This window comes from Poromitra crassiceps (genome assembly GCF_964638095.1).
Source record: "Poromitra crassiceps genome assembly, chromosome: 1".
In the NCBI taxonomy this organism is placed as follows: domain Eukaryota; kingdom Metazoa; phylum Chordata; class Actinopteri; order Beryciformes; family Melamphaidae; genus Poromitra; species Poromitra crassiceps.
This window is the reverse complement of record NC_139623.1, coordinates 12,793,930-12,814,023: the sequence shown is the minus strand read 5'-3', so window position 1 is coordinate 12,814,023 and position 20,094 is coordinate 12,793,930. Positions and strand designations below refer to the sequence as shown.

Genomic DNA, 20,094 nt, shown 5'->3' with positions numbered 1-20,094 from the left:
GTTACATAGTAACTACATGGTAACTACAGGAGTGCGGGCTGTATTCTAAAGCAATGTTAATTCCCTTGTAGTTACATAGTAACTACTGTACATGGTAACTACAAGGGTGGGGGCTGCATTCTAAAGCAATGTTAATTCCCTCGTAGTTACATAGTAACTACATGGTAACTACAGGAGTGCGGGCTGTATTCTAAAGCAATGTTAATTCCCTTGTAGTTACATAGTAACTACTGTACATGGTAACTACAAGGGTGCGGGCTGTATTCTAAAGCAATGTTAATTCCCTTGTAGTTACATAGTAACTACTGTACATGGTAACTACAAGGGTGGGGGCTGCATTCTAAAGCAATGTTAATTCCCTCGTAGTTACATAGTAACTACATGGTAACTACAGGAGTGCGGGCTGTATTCTAAAGCAATGTTAATTCCCTTGTAGTTACATAGTAAGGGTGCAATATTAACTTTTTCTTTTCAAACTATTTGGGGGGAGGGTAATGTTTCTTTTTAAAGGGCTGGTGCAATATCGCAATCTTGGTATATGTTTCTTTTTTGATGTATAAGAATAGTGGCATTGAATGTGTGTAGATTGATTCGACTGTGTGCGTGTGTATATGAGTCGATGTGTTATTATGACGCCTCCTACTGTTGTTCTCTTGAATGCCCAAGACAAATTTCTCCTAAGGGAGACAATAAAGGCTAATTTAATCTAATCTGATCTAGTAACTACATGGTAACTACAGGGGTGCGGCAGTATAAATTTCAGTATTCCAGTATAAAAGCAATGTTAATTCCCTCGTAGTTACATAGTAACTACAGTGTAACTACAGGGGCCCCTTATTCCATAAATTCACATCTTGTATCCGATTTTGTTACCCTGTACTTACCCTGTAAGTGGTGGGCTGTATTCTAAAGCGTTACCAAAGTTTTTGCTTTGGTAAATCAGTAATCAATCTCTCTCTCTCTCTCTCTCTCTCTCTCACTCACTCACTCACTCACTCACTCACTCACGCACTCCCTCTAGCACACTCACATGCATTTCCTCTCTTTCTCTTGATTCCTCATTTATTCTCATTTCTGATTGTCTTGTCTGCCACAGACTGTTCCATTCTACAGGGGCTGTGATTGGCTGGAGGCTGTGTGATACATTCTGCAGAGGCTGTGATTGGCCAGAGGCTGTGTGATACATTCTGCAGGGGCTGTGATTGGCCGGAGGCTGTGTGATATGTTTGATATTCGGTTGTTCTCCTGATTTATCATGTCAACTAAATATCAGACATATTCCTACAGAGTCTGGCACTTGTCTTCTCATGCGCCTGTCGTCTCATGCCCAGTCGGGTCAGATGTTCGGCATTGTTGACACTTGGCAGCAGTCTGTTACTGAATATTAGTTTGTTATTCAGTGGACTATCATGGGCTGATTGTCAATTGCTATGAAGATAAAACAAAACGAATGTGGACAGATGTAGCACTTTGTAACCTGGTTTTGAAATGTGCTACATAAATAAAATAGATTGTTGTTGTTTTTGTTGTTGTTATTGTTTATATTACTATTATCATAGCATTTAGTATGGTAGTTTTTACCATGAAAAAATGTAGAACACCATGCTTTTCTGATATTATTAATGTTCTCTTCATGAATTGAAAAATAAACATGACTGTATTGTGTATTCACTTTTTTAGCATTTATGCACTCTCTCATTCTTTAAAATACACACGCACACAGGCACGCACATGCACGCACACACACACACACACACACACACACACACACACACACACACACACACACACACACACACACACACACACACACACACACACAGGCCATTTACTGCTCTAAAATGCACATTTAATTATTGTTTTCCTTCCCCTGCTGCTCAGCATGCAGATGAATGTCAGATAGCCTCAGATGGTCCACACCAACCTGTCTGTCCAGTTCAACAACTGTCCCTGAAATAACTTGTTTTCAAGACAGGTCAGGATGCGGGGTAGGATAGGAACATGCTTTTCCTTTCATTTAGCTGGTATCCACATTAGAAGGTAATTATAAAATAGTCAAAAGTAAGCAGACGTGTTAATTTGTGCCACTCTGGGGTCGGCTGCTTTTCATGTAATGTTCCATAATATCGCCCATTAACTCACCCACACATTAGAAAACATAATGATCTCTCGCATGAGTGCCACTGATTTCCCTGCCAGTGCCCACACAAGCTTGTTCAGATTTAGATTGGACTAAGTAGGCTTCCTTAGAACATGCAGCTATTACATAACAAAATGCCCCTCCAGTGTGCTATAAATTATGTGAAGCATATAATTCATTATATCTGATGCAGTGATGAGTGAATCAGGGGTGTAGAGATGATTGGAGGAGAGATGGTGAGTCATTTGGGAGGAGGTTAGCATGCAATTACTTTATTCAAATGCATAGAGAGAAGAGCCTGTCTGTAGCTTACTTTTGATAGGAGGAAAAAGAGGCGGGTCAAGAGAGCCTGAGGCAAAAAGGGAGAGTACCCTACAATTCATTATTAGTATGTAGAGAGAGTGAAGGGCAGGCAGAGTGAGACCACCGCCTGATGACACACTCCCCAATAATACAAAGGCTCTGTTCAGCTTCTCTGATCTGAAACCTGAACGGCACCAATAACACACACACACACACACACACACACACACACACACACACACACACACACACACACACACACACACACACACACACACACACACACACACACACACACACACACACACACACACACACACACACACACACAAACACACACACATTCTCTGATCTGAAACCTGAACGGCACCAGGACGACCGCCTGTTTGCTCACAGTGCAGGCTGCACTCATACCAGGGCTGTTAAAACAAACCTGCTGATTCAGGGGTTTGTCTTGTTGGCTGATCTAAATCATATTACAAAGAGACTGTGTGTGTGTGTGTGTGTGTGTGTGTGTGTGTGTGTGTGTGTGTGTGTGTGTGTGTGTGTGTGTGTGTGTGTGTGTGTGTGTGTGTGTGTGTGTGTGTGTGTGTGTGTGTGTGTGTGTGTGTGTGTGCGCGTGTGCGTGTGTGTGTGTGTGTGTGCAGACTGGGTTGGGTCGCAAAATGTGACATATTTGGAGCAGAAGACCAGATCTACAGATTACTTGAAAGTGAAAGATTTAAATGATGACATCATTTTGACTCTAGGGAAAGCTAAAAAGCTTGCATTATCATCATCCAATAGAAGCATTATGTATGTCTGAACATTATGTATGTCTAATGTTTAATTGTATGTTTAATTAGGTATATGCTATTTGCACCTGTACGTCAAATACTCGAATTTAAAATGTTTAAGTACGTCTAAAGTATGCACATGACATGTGCACCTATGTGCAGTGAATATGCCACTGTCTCTGACTTGTCTTATCACTCTAGTGCCTTATTGCTTGTTGTGTCTCTTGTTGTTTTTGCACTCATATGCCCTGTTATATTTGTACTATGTTGTAAACGGAGTCCACAGCACAAGAATTTCACACGTGATACTTGTACTACGGAGTGACAATAAAAATCTTGAATCTTGAATCTTGAATCTTGAAGCATTATGGCTGTGTGTGTCATGGCAGAGCACTACCTTCTAGTGGTTAGTTGATGTAGGTGCACATCAGGCAACAACAGGATTGTCGAAAGATGTCAAAAAGTAATTTGAGAGTCTGGCAAGCGAGACTACATCTTGGGTAACATGAGATCAGGACACCTGAGTGACCAGATTAATTGGCTGGGCATAGGGAATAATTATCTAATTTATTATATTGCATTGGAATGTAATGGTACGCCTAATAAAATATGCCTTTATAGCCGAAGTATTTTAATTATTACTGATTTGAGTTTGATGACTTATTGTGCATATTAGGCAAGAAGTTTTGATGAGGTTGTAACAAGTTTGTGATTGTTTCATTATAAAAGTTTTTTTTCTTTACTCCTGTTTAAATTTGTCTACTTGTGTAGAATTTATAGTGTTTCATGTATAAGTATGTTTTTGTTGGATTTACCTATCTTGTATTTGTATTCGATATTATGTTAAAGCAGGACTAAACCCCCAGATTTCTGGCAGAACGGCATGCTGCTTGATTTGAAAAAACCTATGGGAAAAACCAAGAAATGAAGGCGAAGATCGTCTCTCTTGTCTCACTATACTCTTTGGCTGTGCTCAGACAGGAAACTTTGGAAATGTTTTACCGGAAAACGACGCCATGACAGTTTGCCCACCGCATTAAGAAAAACCTTATATGAGAGCTACAAAATCTTTATATCAACAACTAGCCAACGCTGGTGGCCTGTATGAAGGGTTAGGGTTAGGGTCAAAATGGTTGAAAGTTATATCAATTTGGTCATTCGGTGGCGAACTACATTACTTCCATTAACTGTCATGTAACTATCATTAAAAGAGCCCGGTGACGCAAGGTTATCGTTAGCCGGCCGCAGCAGAGCACAAGACGAGGCAGCAGGGCCGTAGCCAGGGATTTCGGGCCCCATGAAAGGAATCACAACGGGCCCACGGATGGCGCCGTCCGAAGGGCGGCGGCGGAAAATTTTGGCCATTTGGGGCCCCTGTCAGTCAAGGGCCCTTGGAATCGTCCACACTCCCCCCCCCCCCTGGCTACGGCCCTGCGAGGCAGGACAAATCCCCCGCTCTGAACACGCTCTAATGTAATCACAATGGGAGATTTCTGCATTGAGGTAAACACATTAAATTGTTCACCAACTTGTCCTCTAGAAGGTTATGAAGTCAGTTTTTCATTCATTTCATTTTTTCGTGATTCTTGTGATCTTGTCCAAAGGTGCAGTGCACCATGTAAAAATCACCATCTGCTTTTTCCTCTCGAGCGCGAGACCAGTGCGGAGCTGCAGCTGGGCCGCAGACAGTACAAACACAACATTCTCCCCCCTCCCTCCTCCTCCTCTCTCTTCTCTCTGCACAATTTAAGTGGTTGAGTGGTTCTCAATGTGGGGTCCGGGGACCACCAGTGGTCCTTGAGAGGATTCCAGGATTCTCTGTTATCTCTCAACCTAATATGGAATTCTGGACAAAATCATATCTAGGCTACATAAAAAACACAAAAAAAAACACAGATTTGCATCTGAGAGACCAAATCTCATCATATGGGGGTCCATTGCCCCAATGTGAACTAAATTAGGGGCCCTTAATATGAAAAAAAAAGATTTACAGCAACACAATGTCATTTCCTTCCTTTTATTTCTATTTATGATTATAGTGGCTTTTATAGGCTTTGAGTTGAGAGGAGCCGGGAAAGGGTACAGGGGGAGTAGGGGAGTTACTATCTTGAAATCCCATAGTCTTCGGTTCATCGTGACGTCAGGTTGTACCACATTTTGGGCATTTTTGAGGGCAAAAAAAAAGCAGGTTTGAACCCATAGAGGGCACTTATGAAAATGATACAAATGGTACAATGGTAACAGTGTGGTCTCAAATGTGGAAATTTTGACCAGAAATCTTAACACACCAGCCCAAAAGTCATATTGGTTAAAATCTGAAAAAAGTGTTTTGGGGTTTAGTCCTGCTTTAAGTGTCTCTTTGTACCGAGAATGTTATTGGGGATGGGAGGGAGGTTTTTTTGTGTTTTTCTTTGTGGATGTTCTGTTGATTCCAGTGAACAAAAGGCCAATAAACATACTGAAGGTATTGTTTATCATAACATTACACAAGGTATTTTATATATAATCATGTGCTCTCATTTTCTCGTAATGTTTTACTTTGAGTTAGTTTTAATTCTTTGATGCTTTCTGGTTAAAGATAGCTATAATATAGTCCATGTCGTGATTATGATTGTGTTACAGTGCACTTTTGGTGGGTTTGAGGCCCATGATGTTGCATTTGAGATGTATAGGTGTATAGCAAGTTTTGTATTGAAAGGCTATGCAGAGTGGGAATATTTTTTCAACTATTTTAAGGCACATGTTTTTTGCTGACCAACTGTCCGCATATCAATTGGTTATATAGGAGTCAACTTTGTAACTATTTTTGCTTTTATGCTGTACTGTATACAATGTTAGTGTAGTGGGTATCGAAGTATAATTATATAACAATGCTCAAAAGACAGTGGAGATGGTTGTGGACTACAGGAAGAACACAGCACCACCTTCCCCCATCACCCTGGGTGACTCCCCAGTCAACACCACCTTCCCCCATCACTGGGTGACTCCCCAGTCAACACTGCTTCAATAAATTGTGCCAATGAATATGACAGAATGAAATGAACATTTATCATTGTACCTGTGTGTCCATATGTCTCTTTCTGCTTTGATGTCATCTGGCAAGACACTAACCCGGGCGCTGCACTGCGGCTGCCCACTGCTCCTAGTTCTAGGAAGGTTCCTAGTAGAGGATGGGTCAAATGCTGAGGATGAATTTCCCCATGCACGGGAATAAATAAAGGATAACTTAACTTAAATGAAATTAGCCAATGAAAAAAAAGGTGTGGGAAAAAGTCACCATTTTCCACACATATCTGACAGTATATACTGTGTTGGTGTAAGTTGCGTGTGTGTGTGTGTGTGTGTGTGTGTGTGTGTGTGTGTGTGTGTGTGTGTGTGTGTGTGTGTGTGTGTGTGTGTGTGTGTGTGTGTGTGTGTGTGTGTGTGTGCATTCACTCACAGGTGCACGTGTGTGTTATCAGAAGACTCAGGGTGGGTTATGCAAACAACTCCCAGAAGAATGAAAGAGAATATGTATGAAAAGATTAGGGTGGAGTGGGCGGAGCATTCATTGAAATCCAGCCTCCAACACAAAAACAGTCAAACAGCCAAGAAGAGGCAAATTGGAATGCCAGAAAACAAATACTACAATGAAGCAAACACACAGTTGTCCAAAGACTTAGACTTAAGCCCAGTTTACACCAAAGATTCAGGACGAGACTAGCTGTGACTTGCAACTTGCAACCATCGACATATCGATGGTTGCAAGTTGCAGCGAGCTCAAGCTCGCTGCCATCACACCCACCCTCAAAAAACCTGGCCTGGATTCCGACAACCCCAACAACTTCAGACCCATCTCCAACCTCCCATTTCTCTCTAAAATACTGGAACGCACCGTCGCAACTCAACTCAAACAATACCTCCACACCAACCAGCTTTATGAAACATTCCAATCCGGCTTCAGATCGCACCACAGTACCGAAACAGCACTACTCAAAGTCACCAACGACCTCCTCCTCTCCTCTGATTCTGGCTCCCTCACCATTCTCCTCCTCCTCGACCTCAGTGCAGCCTTCGACACCATCAACCACTCCATCCTCCTCAGTCACTTAAAATCAATTGGCATAACCGGCACAGCACTCTCCTGGCTCACATCCTACCTGTCTGACCGCTTTCACTTCATCTCCATCAACAACTGCAAATCCCACACCACCCCAGTATTACACGGAGTCCCCCAAGGCTCGGTGCTTGGTCCCCTTCTCTTCATCCTTTACATGCTCCCCCTAGGTCACATCATTCGCCGCCATGGACTACAATTTCACTGCTACGCTGACGACACCCAGCTTTATATCTCCACCAAAACCATCACCCCTGCCACTCTCACCACCCTCACTGACTGTCTCACTGAAATAAAAACCTGGATGACCAACAACTTCCTCAAACTCAACTGCAATAAATCAGAAATCATGATCTTTGGCCCAAAATCCCTCATCCCCTCCTCCCAGAACCTCTCACTCTGCATTGATGGACATACAGTCACCCCCTCCCCTCTGGTCAGAAATCTCGGCGTCATCTTGGATCCCACACTCTCCTTCAAGTCACACATCAACAACATCACCAAAACATCCTTCTTTCACCTCCGAAACATTGCACGACTCCGCCCCACTCTCTCCCCCTCAGCCGCCGAAATACTCATCCACGCCTTCATCACCTCCAGACTAGATTACTGCAACAGCATCCTCTATGGCCTCCCTTCCACTGTCCTCCGTAAACTGCAATATGTCCAAAACTCAGCTGCCCGATTACTCACCCACTCCCGCTCCAGAGAACACATCACACCCATCCTCCAACATCTCCACTGGCTCCCCATTCAACACCGCATCCACTTCAAAATCCTGCTCATCACCTACAAAGCCCTCAATAATCTGGCCCCCTCTTACCTAACAGATCTCCTCCAGCGCCACTCCCCCACCCGCCGTCTCCGCTCTGCTGATGCCAACCTCCTAACCCCCATCACCAAAACCAAGCACCGCACCACGGGGGACAGAGCCTTTGCCATCGCTGCCCCAACCCTCTGGAACTCTCTGCCCCTCAATATCAGAAACTCGGACTCACTCACCTCCTTCAAAACCCAACTCAAATCCCACCTCTTCAAAACAGCCTACAATATCTGACTTCTACCTCTAACCACCATTCCATCTCTGCAATCTATTGACCTGTATTTGTTTTCGTTCTTGTTATTTAGTTTTGTTTATTGTATTACTTTTCTATGTATTGTAAAGCGTCTTTGAGTTCCCCAGAAAAGTGCTATATAAAACTTATGTATTATTATTATTATTATTATATCTCAATGCTTGCAACCAGGCCCTGCGACTTGACAAGCTGAATTGCTGGTGACGCCATCAGCCGGCTGGAGTCGAGATGAGACGGGCCAGTTTACACCGCTGCAACTTTTCCCTGCAACGGTTTTGTCTCGTTGCGAATCATTGGTGTAAACTGGGCTTCAGACTACGGTTCACTGAATCCCAGCAATGCCATTTAGGGTAATTTAATCATAATTAGAAATGATATGAATTAAGCAACTGGTGTGCATCACTGACTTCAATGAAATTCCATCATTAGGGAATGAAGGAAAAAACAACCATCAAACACACCCTTATGATCTCCATTTGAAAACCATAGAAATATAACATCAGACTTGAATAATAAAAACAGAAAGCATGTCCCTTTGCAAATCAGCTTCCAAAGTTTGCACTGAATGTCATGTAATATAATGTAATATAGGCGAACAACAGACACATGCACACGCACACACACACACGTGCACACACACACACACACACACACACACACACACACACACACACACACACACACACACACACACACACACACACAGAGACACACACACACACACACACACACACACACACACACACACACACACACACACACACACACACACACACACACCTGCAGCTCCTGTGTAGGACAATAGGCCAATGGCCAGTGGCTGGATGTGATCTACTGATAGGGTCAAACAGAGCCTGCTGAGACAAATGTTATCTGAAAGAGTGCACACTGTATGCTCTAGGCCCTTTCTGTGAGGGCACACGAGGGAATGACGTGTGTGTGTGTGTGTGTGTGTGTGTGTGTGTGTGTGTGTGTGTGTGTGTGTGTGTGTGTGTGTGTGTGTGTGTGTGTGTGTGTGTGTGTGTGTGTGTGTGTGTGTGTGTGTGTGTGTGTGTGTGTGTGTGTGTTAGATGCACACAATCATTGGGAGGGGGGTTGGACTAATAGAAAGGAGGAAAGTGGAAATGATTGCAGGGATAAAGAGACATGTTGGTGTGGTATAAATATCTGAGGCCACAGGGAGAGAGAGCGCATCAGTTCAAGAGTGGCACTGTGGAGGAAAAACACAGGCCCATAAGGGGGGAACAGAAGGAGGAACGGAAGGACGACAATATTGAACAACAGTGTGAGTGAATGAAAACAAGGAGGATAGAAAGAGAAGAACTGAAAGAATCCAAAGCAAGGAAGGGCTTTTGTATAAAATAGAGGAAGCTCCAACACAGGTAAGACTGAACTACCTACCACCCTGCCATTCCTTGACGTTGCTTTATGACCATGCTGTTTTGGGCTTATGTCATGACTCACCTGTGCACTGTGATTTTTAAACTGTTTTCAGAAATGGCAAACGCAGTGAGGATAGAGCTCTTGGCTTTCATCTTAATCCAGAGTGCCAGTGTGCCATGCCTCTCTGTGTATAACAGTGGGGAGTGCTACTTCAACACAAAAGGTAAGGTGTGTGTGTGTGTGTGTGTGTGTGTGTGTGTGTGTGTGTGTGTGTGTGTGTGTGTGTGTGTGTGTGTGTGTGTGTGTGTATGCGCGCGCGTGCATGTGTGTGTGTGTGTGTGTTTGTATTTGTGTGTGTGGACTGTGGATGGATACATGCATCCTACAAGGTTTCATGTGTGCACGCCATAATAACAGGCAGCTGTTTTTGCAGGGAGTTGTGAACACATGGGACAGCTGTATGAGATAGGAGAGAGCTGGATAACTCAGGACTGTTACCAGTGTGTATGCATGGAGCCGTATGGAGTGGGATGCTGTGACCAGTAAGTTTGTCTGCCGGCCTTAGAGTCACCCAAAGAGTACGTATTGTGACACATGCACACATATCTAACTCTGATCTTTCCTTCAGTGGATCTAAACCTGTGGACTATCCAGATTGGTGTGAGATCATCCGGAAGCCTGACTCCTGTAACAGCGTTGCTGTGATGAGAGCCAATCACAAGCTGCCCTGCCTCTGGGGGAGGGGCCGTCTCAGACAAGCAGCAGGCCAGCCATGGAAATCTGACAACGATCCTTTATTCTGAGTTTGATCATTTATGCACAGCCTAGCAATAGGTGAAAGGTGATGTTTATTTAATATCCAAGCCTAGGCCATGTTTTAACATGAGGAGTGCAAAGGATTCAACTGTGCTTTTTTTTATAACCTAACATAATCTGCAAAGAACTACCATAGAAAATATCCATTAATGTTATAATTAATGTTTATAATTTATCTTTTAAAAATTATGTTCATTACTGTGATGCCTCAGCCTATCTAACGTTACGTACTGTGTAGTTACCTGTATCTGTGTAGTTACCTGTATCTGTGTTTGAAGGTCAAATTAAAAAAATACTCTGTTACTTCTGATATGTTGAACATGCAATTTCTTATTAAATGGCATTTATTTACAAGCACTCTGACAACAAGAGTTATCCAGACACCGGAATTAACTCTTATTTTGAAAAGGCAGCAGCACAGACTTTGAACTATGCACAGGTGCTTTTAAAATGACCCCAACAGCAGCGTTACCAGTGGAAACGGGGGACATGCCACTAGAAATGAGAAGGATACAGCTATCAGTAAATTACTGGGTTGATTTACAAGGTCATAATCAAGATCATCCAACACAAAACACAAAGACACTTTAAACCCCTATTGGGAAAGGGAGAGGAGAGAAACAAAAACCTTTGGATGGACAGAGAAACAGAAGGCAATAGAACTTGAGGTAGCTCAATTAAACACTAGTCCAACAGTACAATTACCAGAAATATCACCTTAGATACTTCCGGATGCCACAGTAGATTTTACAATATTAGAAAAGAAGAATAAGGATAGGGAGTTTGTAATTCACATACCGTAGAGGCATATATTGATAATTACCATAAAGAAAAAAAACATTGCATGGATGCAACTGGGACGTATCCTCAGTGATGTACCCTGGGGTCATAGGATGTTTCGGGTCTCGCAACATCATACACCCTCACCCAGGTAACCAAGCCGGGGCTGGCCAAGCCTCAACTTACGTCCCAGTAGCTACCCACGGTCAGCCCTCTAGGAAGGGTCGAAGGTGGTCACGTGGTCAGGGCCACTCAATCCACTGCTCCGGAACTACTCTGCCGGGACCGGGGGGGGGGAGGGCTCTGGTACGTAGAGGGACGGGGCTCTGTGGGTTGCCACCCGGCCGGGCTCCTCCCTCGTCTCACCAGGTCTAGGATAGGTGCACTGCACCAGACTCCCCCGCTCCTAACATCTCATTCCGACGTGATGGTATCTTGATGGATACCATGCAGTACCAGTAATTGGTGGCACTGCAGACTCCACTTGCGGCTTGAATGGCCCTCCTAAAATGCCTCTTGTGGATTGTTGGGCTTCTTCCTCACGGAAGACGCAGGCTGGGGCGTTAACCCATACTGCTCCCGGGTGCCGTCCCTGTTCCGGCTGTCAACTGACTCTCCAGTAGTCACTAGTCTATTCCTGGTTCTCACGTAGTCTATTCCTATGAGTCACTGGCTAAGCCAGGCCAACTTATAAAGAAAAAAAACATTGCATGGATGCAACTGGGACGTATCCTCAGTGATGTACCCTGGGGTCATAGGATGTTTCGGGTCTCGCAACATCATACACCCTCGCCCAGGTGACCCAGCCGGGTCTGGCCAAGCCCCAACTTACGTCCCAGTAGCTACCCACGGTCAGCCCTCTAGGAAGGGTCGAAGGTGGTCACGTGGTCAGGGCCACTCAATCCGCTGCTCCGGAACTACTCTGCCGGGACCGGGGGGGGGAGGCTCTGGTACATAGAGGGACCGGGCTCTGTGGGTTGCCACCCGGCCGGGCTCCTCCCTCGTCTCACCAGGTCTAGGACCTGTGCACTGCACCAGACTCCCCCGCTCCAAACATCTCATTCCGACGTCATTCCACAGTTATATCCAGATCTATACTAGACATGGAAATATCATATAGCATTATGTAAAATCGAAGTTGTCTAAGACTATTTCTGTTTTGAGCAGGGCAAGGTATGTGTTGGATTACAAGACAATGCGGATTTTGCATTGTTAAATTATTGTTGCCTTATTTTGCTTACGGTGTGGAATTGAGGGGCAACACGTATAGGAGTAGTATAAAATCATTCTTTAGAAGAATCATTCATAATGCGGATCTAAGAGAACATACCAACAGACTGTTTATTAAATCAGGACTAATCAAACTTAAAGATTTAGTTGAATTACAGACATTATTGGTTTTGTATAAAGCAAAAAGTAGAGTATTGCCAGAAAATTTGCAAAAGTTGTTTGTTTTTAGTTCGGTAGAAGAAGACCACAGAAGGAAATACAATTTTAAGCATCAGCATGCACGGACCACCTTAAAACAGATGTGTCTCAGTTATTGGTATTAAACTGCGGAATTCTCTACCGAATGATTTAAAGGGTTGTGTGGGTATTTTTCAGTTCAAGAAGATTTATAGGAAAAGAACAATTAGACCAAAGGTTCTCAAATGTTTTTCAGCCAAGGACCCCTTACAAGATAGAAAATATACCGGGGACCCCGTCATTCTGATTTGTGATTTTGGGCTGAGCTAAATTGTTTCCATGGTAACATGCTTGACCTTTAAATTGATAGGTTTGTTAGATTAGAATGTAATCCATGAACCATTTTAGATTTAAAGCATAAAATATTTCCGTTGAACTATGAAGCTTTTGCAACAACAAAAAGTCTTTATTTTTTATTTTCCTGAAAACTTTTCGGGGACCCCCTGGCAAAGTGCCACGGACCCCCATTTGGGAACCACTGAATTCGACAATATGAAGTTGAATATGAATATGAATGATTTCGCTGGTGATGTCATTGCTGATGGCATCGCTGCTCATATATTATCATTACTTTTTGTCTTCTCACATGCATGATTGTGTCGCGATCACAAGGTTGGTAACTATTGTCGTAATGTTATTGTGTTTCATTGTTATGTTCTATGTTGTAGCTTGTTATTGAAATGATTGTTTATGGAAACGGCAGACCATCCATCATTTAAGTTTTGAGAAAGGGGCAGGTATAATAAGTTTTCTTCTTCCTGCTCCTTTCCGGCCAATTTGTTGGTGTTGTTTATTGGTTGGAACAAACAAATAAATAAATAAAATACTGATAAGTTTAGGTAATAAAGTTGGGGAAGGAATTTTTCTTCCAAAATTTAATTTCAAAGTAGGGAAAAGGATTTTGGTTTGGTTTATTTTTGTTATAGTTTCATATGACCGTTGTACATGATGACTAATAAGAATATGCACGAGACTATACTTTTAACTCCAATGAGCTCCAAGGATAGCCCAGTAAAGCAGCTTAAAGTTACAAACTAGAAGCCTGCTTATTTCCACTGGGGTCCTTAGTCAGTTAGGGTGTATGAGTTTACGCAGCAGAAATGCTTGCAATATTGATGGCAGTAGAGTGGATAGAGGATACAAGACCGTTGAGATCAATCATTCAGATTCAAGATCACCCTGGTGGACCCTCCAGTAGGTGCCCAGCCTGGAAAACACACACACACACACACACACACACACACACACACACACACACACACACACACACACACACACACACACACACACACACACACACACACACACACACACACACACACACACACACACACACACACACACACACACACACACACACACACACACACACACTTCTGTTCTTCTTTGTTGACAAATGTGGCATACTCAAACGCTGCTCCTGGCGCAATTTGAGTGGACATGTATAAATTACTTTAGTATGTTAAAGTGTGAAGCTGTTACAATACAGTAGGTGGCGGTAATGCACAAAAGCTGTTTGCCAACCGCCATAAAACAATAGAAGAAGAAGAAGAAGAAGAAGAAGAAGAAGAAGAAGAAGAAGAAGAAGAAGAAGAAGAAGAAGAAGAAGAAGAAGAAGAAGAAGAAGAAGAAGAAGAAGAAGAAGAAGAAGAAGAAGAAGAAGAAGAAGAAGAAGAAGAAGAAGAAGAAGAAGAAGAAGAAGAAGAAGAAGAAAGACTGGCCGTCACATGACATGTTGGCGGCATGTAGAGCAGTAGTATGCATGTTGATGGCTAAAGACGGGCAATGTTGTTCTCTTGGCATGCTTTTTGACGTTTAAATTAACCAGAAGCCCACAAATCACAGTAAAATGTGGATACTGAAACCCCTGGAACCTGGAGGTAACGTTAATTTGCAATTGTGGTAGCACTGTTAGTAGTGTAGTGTAAAGTAATCAACGTCAACATTGGAAAGCAACGCTGCCGATTTTGACCAAGCGATAAAGAAAGACATTTTAACGTAACGTATTTGAGGATGGAGCAGAGAATTTTGACACAACTGAAACGAGCGTTAGTTACTTGGTGAGGTTTCATCTTGTGAGCTAACGTTAGCAAGTGAACTTTCTGATGCTAGCTCCAGCTAACGTTAGCTTTCGTGGTTGTTTGTTTTTTACCTGCCATGTAAGTAAATGTGTTTGCAGCATCTGAGTCCGCTGTTTGTGACACAGTGAGGCTTCATTAACAGGTCCATAACTGTCCCCTGTTACTCACAGGTGAAACCCACTACCTCCTGCCCAGCAAACAGTTGTATGTGGTGGGGCGCAAGAACTGTGACATCATCCTGCCAAACGACCAGTCCATCAGCAGGGCCCACGCCCAGCTCACTGTTACTGATGAGGTGAGAGATAGGTTAGCCCTATTTGTTCCCTCCTCCATCGCCTTACCCTCAGGCTCTTTCTGCAATGCATTTTAGACAGACCACAACCACTCACTTTTTTCCGCAACTAGGCTTCCGATATAATTAGTTTGCCCCATCCGACCCTACCTGTGACTTCAAACTGCAGAAATAAGCTGAGTTTAATGCCCAGCACAGATTGTCTAACGAAAATGTCATGGTCGATGGGAGGGCTCTTACTACAGTGAAGTCCTGAGACGAACATAGAAAGAGCCTGCCACGTTCACACAGGGCACCTACGCCTTGCCTTGCCTCAACCCACGCCTACGCCTGCAGACCTTGAGCTGGGCGTGAACCTATTACACGCTTTTGCGATCACACCGCACGCCTTTGCACGCTGAACCGAGTCACTCTCTCCCGACTGTATTTTTTCACGTGTGGCCTCGAATTATCATGGGTAGGTAAAATCAATCTGATATATTTAATGTTCTATTGATGCTGGATATGTATAACCAGGTCTGACTATAGTTTTTATTTTAGAGAGGTAATCTTGCAAGAATATGTGCTGGCACAACAACATTGTCCATCTTGCTTCTCTGTTCGCTATTCTCTCTCTGAAGATTTGTTTGCCGACGGGGAGAAAGCCCCACGTGATAGCCACCCGTCAATCACTCTCTCTCTCTCTGCTCAACACTGTGGTTGTAACATTTTATTTTGAAATTCAGTTGACTTTGCCACTTCCGACAGATATAGTCGCGTTTTTCCTTCATGGCTTGACAGAACACAGGCACAGGCAAGGCGTGGGTACACGCAAGGTTCACGCTCAGGCGCCCGGTGTACACAGCCTCGTTGACTAAAATGGATGCCTATTTAAAAGCGTGGGTAAAGGCAAGGCGTAGGCAAGGCTTGGGTGCCCGGTGTGAACCTAGCCTGAGGGTAATCCATCGCCTATGGCTCTGGGACTCGGTCAGATAGCATTCCTCTCCGTGATGTGATGTGATGTGATGTGGTACCAAGGGGATAAAACAGTTTCTCACCTGTTTCCGACATCATATCGCAGATTTGAAGACATTATATATTCCTCTTATTAGGGGTGGGAATCGTGGAGTAACTCACGATACGATACGGTCACGATACTTGGCCCTCGATAACGATATTATCACGATACAGCGATTCTGCGATAATCGATATATTGGAAGAAATTTAACCTACGATACATCACGATATCTGTGTAACTGAAGAGAAAAAAATACCCCTAAAAGGCAAGAAGCAGGTATTATGTATTTATTAGCAGAATTGACATGAACTCTCTCATACCATTTTCGATACCACGGAGGAAAAGTTGCACATTAAGTCTTTTTATTATTATTAAAACAAGAAAACCTATATAACCTACCTACCTATATAATTTCTAAAAGTAGATATTAATGATCAAACATTTCCATTCATGTAGCCTACAGTATTTATGTTTTTGTTTCAACTACAAACTACTGACATCCGTAAGAGGAATATAATGTCTTTAAATCTGCGATATGACATCGGAAACGGGTAAGAAACCGTTTTCTCCCCGTCGTACCTCACAACACATAGAGGAACGCTGTGTGACCAAGTCCCAGAGCCATAGGCGATGGATGAGAGAACAAATGGCGCTCGAGACAGAGGTGACATAAGTAGATGCTGTCCCCAGAACATGGATGTAGAAGTCAGATATGGTTCATTATTCAGATTATTCACTGATTTTGTGTGCTTTACAGTTTTACTCAGCCCAATCCAATGGACCTTATGGGTTCATAGTCGGATACATAATTTGCATATCCAGACAACCGAGGCTTTTGACAGTTATACACTCTAAAACAACAGTTCTCAAACTTTTCCATGTCAAGGACCGCTAAACTGACAAATTATTCCACGGACCCCCATTTGATACGATTTTGACCCAGGGTCCCCCATCTGATAAGATTTTTGCTTTTAGATGTATTTATTACAGAAAGTGTATGACACCCATGACTAAAATAGTTATTCGGTCATTGTCTTACTTATGGATGCAATTATAGCTAAAATAAATGATTCCCCCTTTTGCTGGGGACCCTCAAAGACCCTTGGGGTTCCCCCGGACCCACTTTGAAAACCACTGCTGTAAAATACTCCTTATGTGCAAATGAGGGGTTCGGATGACACTTTAAGGCATTCGCCTTCCTCTGATGCCTTCAACTTTGGCCAGTTTAAAAATAACTGCAGACAGGTGCAGACAGGTGCAGACAGGTGTGGCCATGAACACTTTGGCTCAACATAACTTTAGCATGCTTAGCATTGTCTCTCCTCTTTATCTTGTGGCAAGTCCACTTGTAACTGAGTGAGTGGAGAAGCTGTGAGAATGTGGCATGTTTTTCTTGTAACACTTGGTCAGGGATTGTGATGTTTTGAGATGTGTTGTAAATGGCCTAGCTCACTCACCAGTACCAGCAAGTCTGCAGTGCCGCCAACTGCCTATACTTTTTTTGTAATTAGGGCTGGTGAATAATAGCCTGGTTAAAACCACCCTGATAACGTGATCTCACATTGTTTGACTCTCTACATATCAGTTTGGACTCCAATGCGTCCAATGTCATTTCAGTGGGTGGGAGACTGGGAGCACTTGCCTTGACAGACAACTCCTTCACCCAATCAGCATCGCCAAATCCAGTCCTTCAGCCATTCATCGTCGGATCCAGTCAAATCCAAATCCACTCGAAAGAACAGCGAAAGCGTATTTTCCGCCGAGAAACTCTTGTTCTTGTTTAAGTGTTGTTATTGGGTCAATTTCTGCAATAACTGCACTTATGCCTGTGTAAACTCTATGAACGTTAATGTTACTGCTCGTTGCTTTGGGAGCCGCCATTACTGTTTTGCCAGCGGCGTCCCTGATTGGCCGGTTACGTTGTCAACTACGAGGCAGGTCCCTGATTGGCCCGTGGACTTTCTAACTTCTGGAAATTGCTGGGGCGGGCCAGAGGCCAGACTGAGCCGCAGAACCAAACAGAATCTGAGTTCACGTGATCAGGATGGTTTACCACCAGGCTAGGTGAATAATCAATATTAGTATTTGTTGTCTTTCATAGGATCATATTGTGATGAAATGATATTGAGTTGATACTGATGATTAATACACAGGTCTTTCAATTTATAATATATATTTAATGATTATTGGGATATTAGTTTGTCCAAAGGCCCAGCCCTACTAACAGTGGAGTAAGTAGACGAGTAATATGAGTGCATTTGAAAAATATTTATGTCTCTCATGCCACTCTTGCACAGTAGGTGGTGCTATTGCTCCTTTTACAACTGTAATACTAAAGTAAAAAACTGTCCTCATTCACAAGTGTAATGTTATAATATCCATTTGTAGATGCTGTTCAAGGATTTCATATTTTCAATATTAAGTGAAATTTCAAGTTATGTAATGATTACAACAAAGTTTGTATCCTTTTGTTGAGTGATAAATGATGCAAAATAAACTGAAAACGATTACTGTCGATCCATATTTTAGCACCTGGGACTTGAATTGGGTGTTTCCAAATTTAGGCTACCCAACTATCATGGTCAGCCATGAAGATTTTGTGTGCATTTTGGTTTTGATTATGACCCTGTATATATACCATGATGAAGACTCATGAACTGATGTTATTTTGTGTTATTTTCTCTGTATTGTAAGGCTCAAAAAGCATGCAAATCTACTTTGTTTCACATCTGACTACCCCCCATTCTGGAGAGCAACATTTGTCATCTGGACAAAACACACCAGGGCTGCACTCCTATCCATTTGTTCTTAGAGTACCGTAGTTCATTAAGGTTTCATTGATTTCCTGACTTTGGGATATTATCATTGCCAATGCTGCCTCTGCTTTTTCTAAGGCCTCATGGATTTAAGTCTGAGCGAGGATGGACTTATTCTTAAGACATACCTTATGAAGCATTTTACAAGATGAAGTGTGGTTTGTTTGATTGATTCCCAAATTCATGGGCTGATGATTATTCCTTCTAGACCTTGACTCTAATGGACAGCTCCAAGTATGGCACATTTGTCAACAGCCAACGCCTGTCAGAGAGCGATCCATTCAATCTGAAGTCGGGGGACAAAGTCACATTTGGGGTTTTCCACAGCAAATTCAGGTATGACATTGAAACAAGGCATGTTGATGTTTTCAATGTGTTTTTTTATCAGCGATATTAGAAAATGGCTGGCTGTGTATCAGGATGAGTCTGGCATAATCTCTCACCTTTCATTTCACTTGCACCTGACCTATTATATTCTAATACGGTCATGAAAAACCTGGAAAAGCCATGGAAATTTAAAATGCAATTTCCAGCCCTGGAAAAGTTATGGGGATTTATTTTTTAAAGTTGTGGTAAGGTAATGGAAATATAGCTAAAGCTGCATAATATAATAGAGAGCCAAAGTTGCGCCCCTTCTGGTAGGGCCATATCCCAACCAGCGTTGGAAAAAATATGGGTGGTGGTGAGACAATATTTTTTATAGCTTTTGAATTGTACCATGAACAGAAGTACACATGATGGTTGTCAATTTAAATGCTAACTTTGCAAGTCAAGAAAGTCGCAGTTTGCCGTAAAACCGTTAATTAGAAATGAGAAATTAGAAAGACTACACACAACCAGTCGCGTACAGTAAGTGACGACATAAATCTCTCTCCTGCCAGGCTGGCCGTGTTGGTGTGATTGTGTGAGACGAGAGATGTAGTAGATTAAGTTGGTTGAGTTGATTGTTTCATACAAAACTAAACGTTACATTTCAGTGTTATGGGAAACTGAGGCTTTCTTGACATGCAAAATTATCTTTTAAATAGAGGAAAAATCATGTGTACCGGTACTTCATGGCACAATTCAAAC

General features: G+C 42.8%; 1 protein-coding gene across 1 annotated transcript in view; it reads left to right on the top strand.

Moving 5' to 3' along the window:
* Positions 1-14,559: 14,559 nt before the first annotated feature.
* Positions 14,560-20,094, top strand: part of nbn (nibrin) — a 17,667-nt gene continuing 12,132 nt past the window's right edge. Inside the window, exons 1-3 of the mRNA XM_083637985.1 lie at positions 14,560-14,717; positions 15,089-15,213; positions 19,232-19,359. Of these exons, the coding sequence (XP_083494111.1) occupies positions 14,687-14,717; positions 15,089-15,213; positions 19,232-19,359 (284 nt within the window). The 5' untranslated portion in view covers positions 14,560-14,686. The remainder of the gene's footprint in view (positions 14,718-15,088; positions 15,214-19,231; positions 19,360-20,094) is intronic.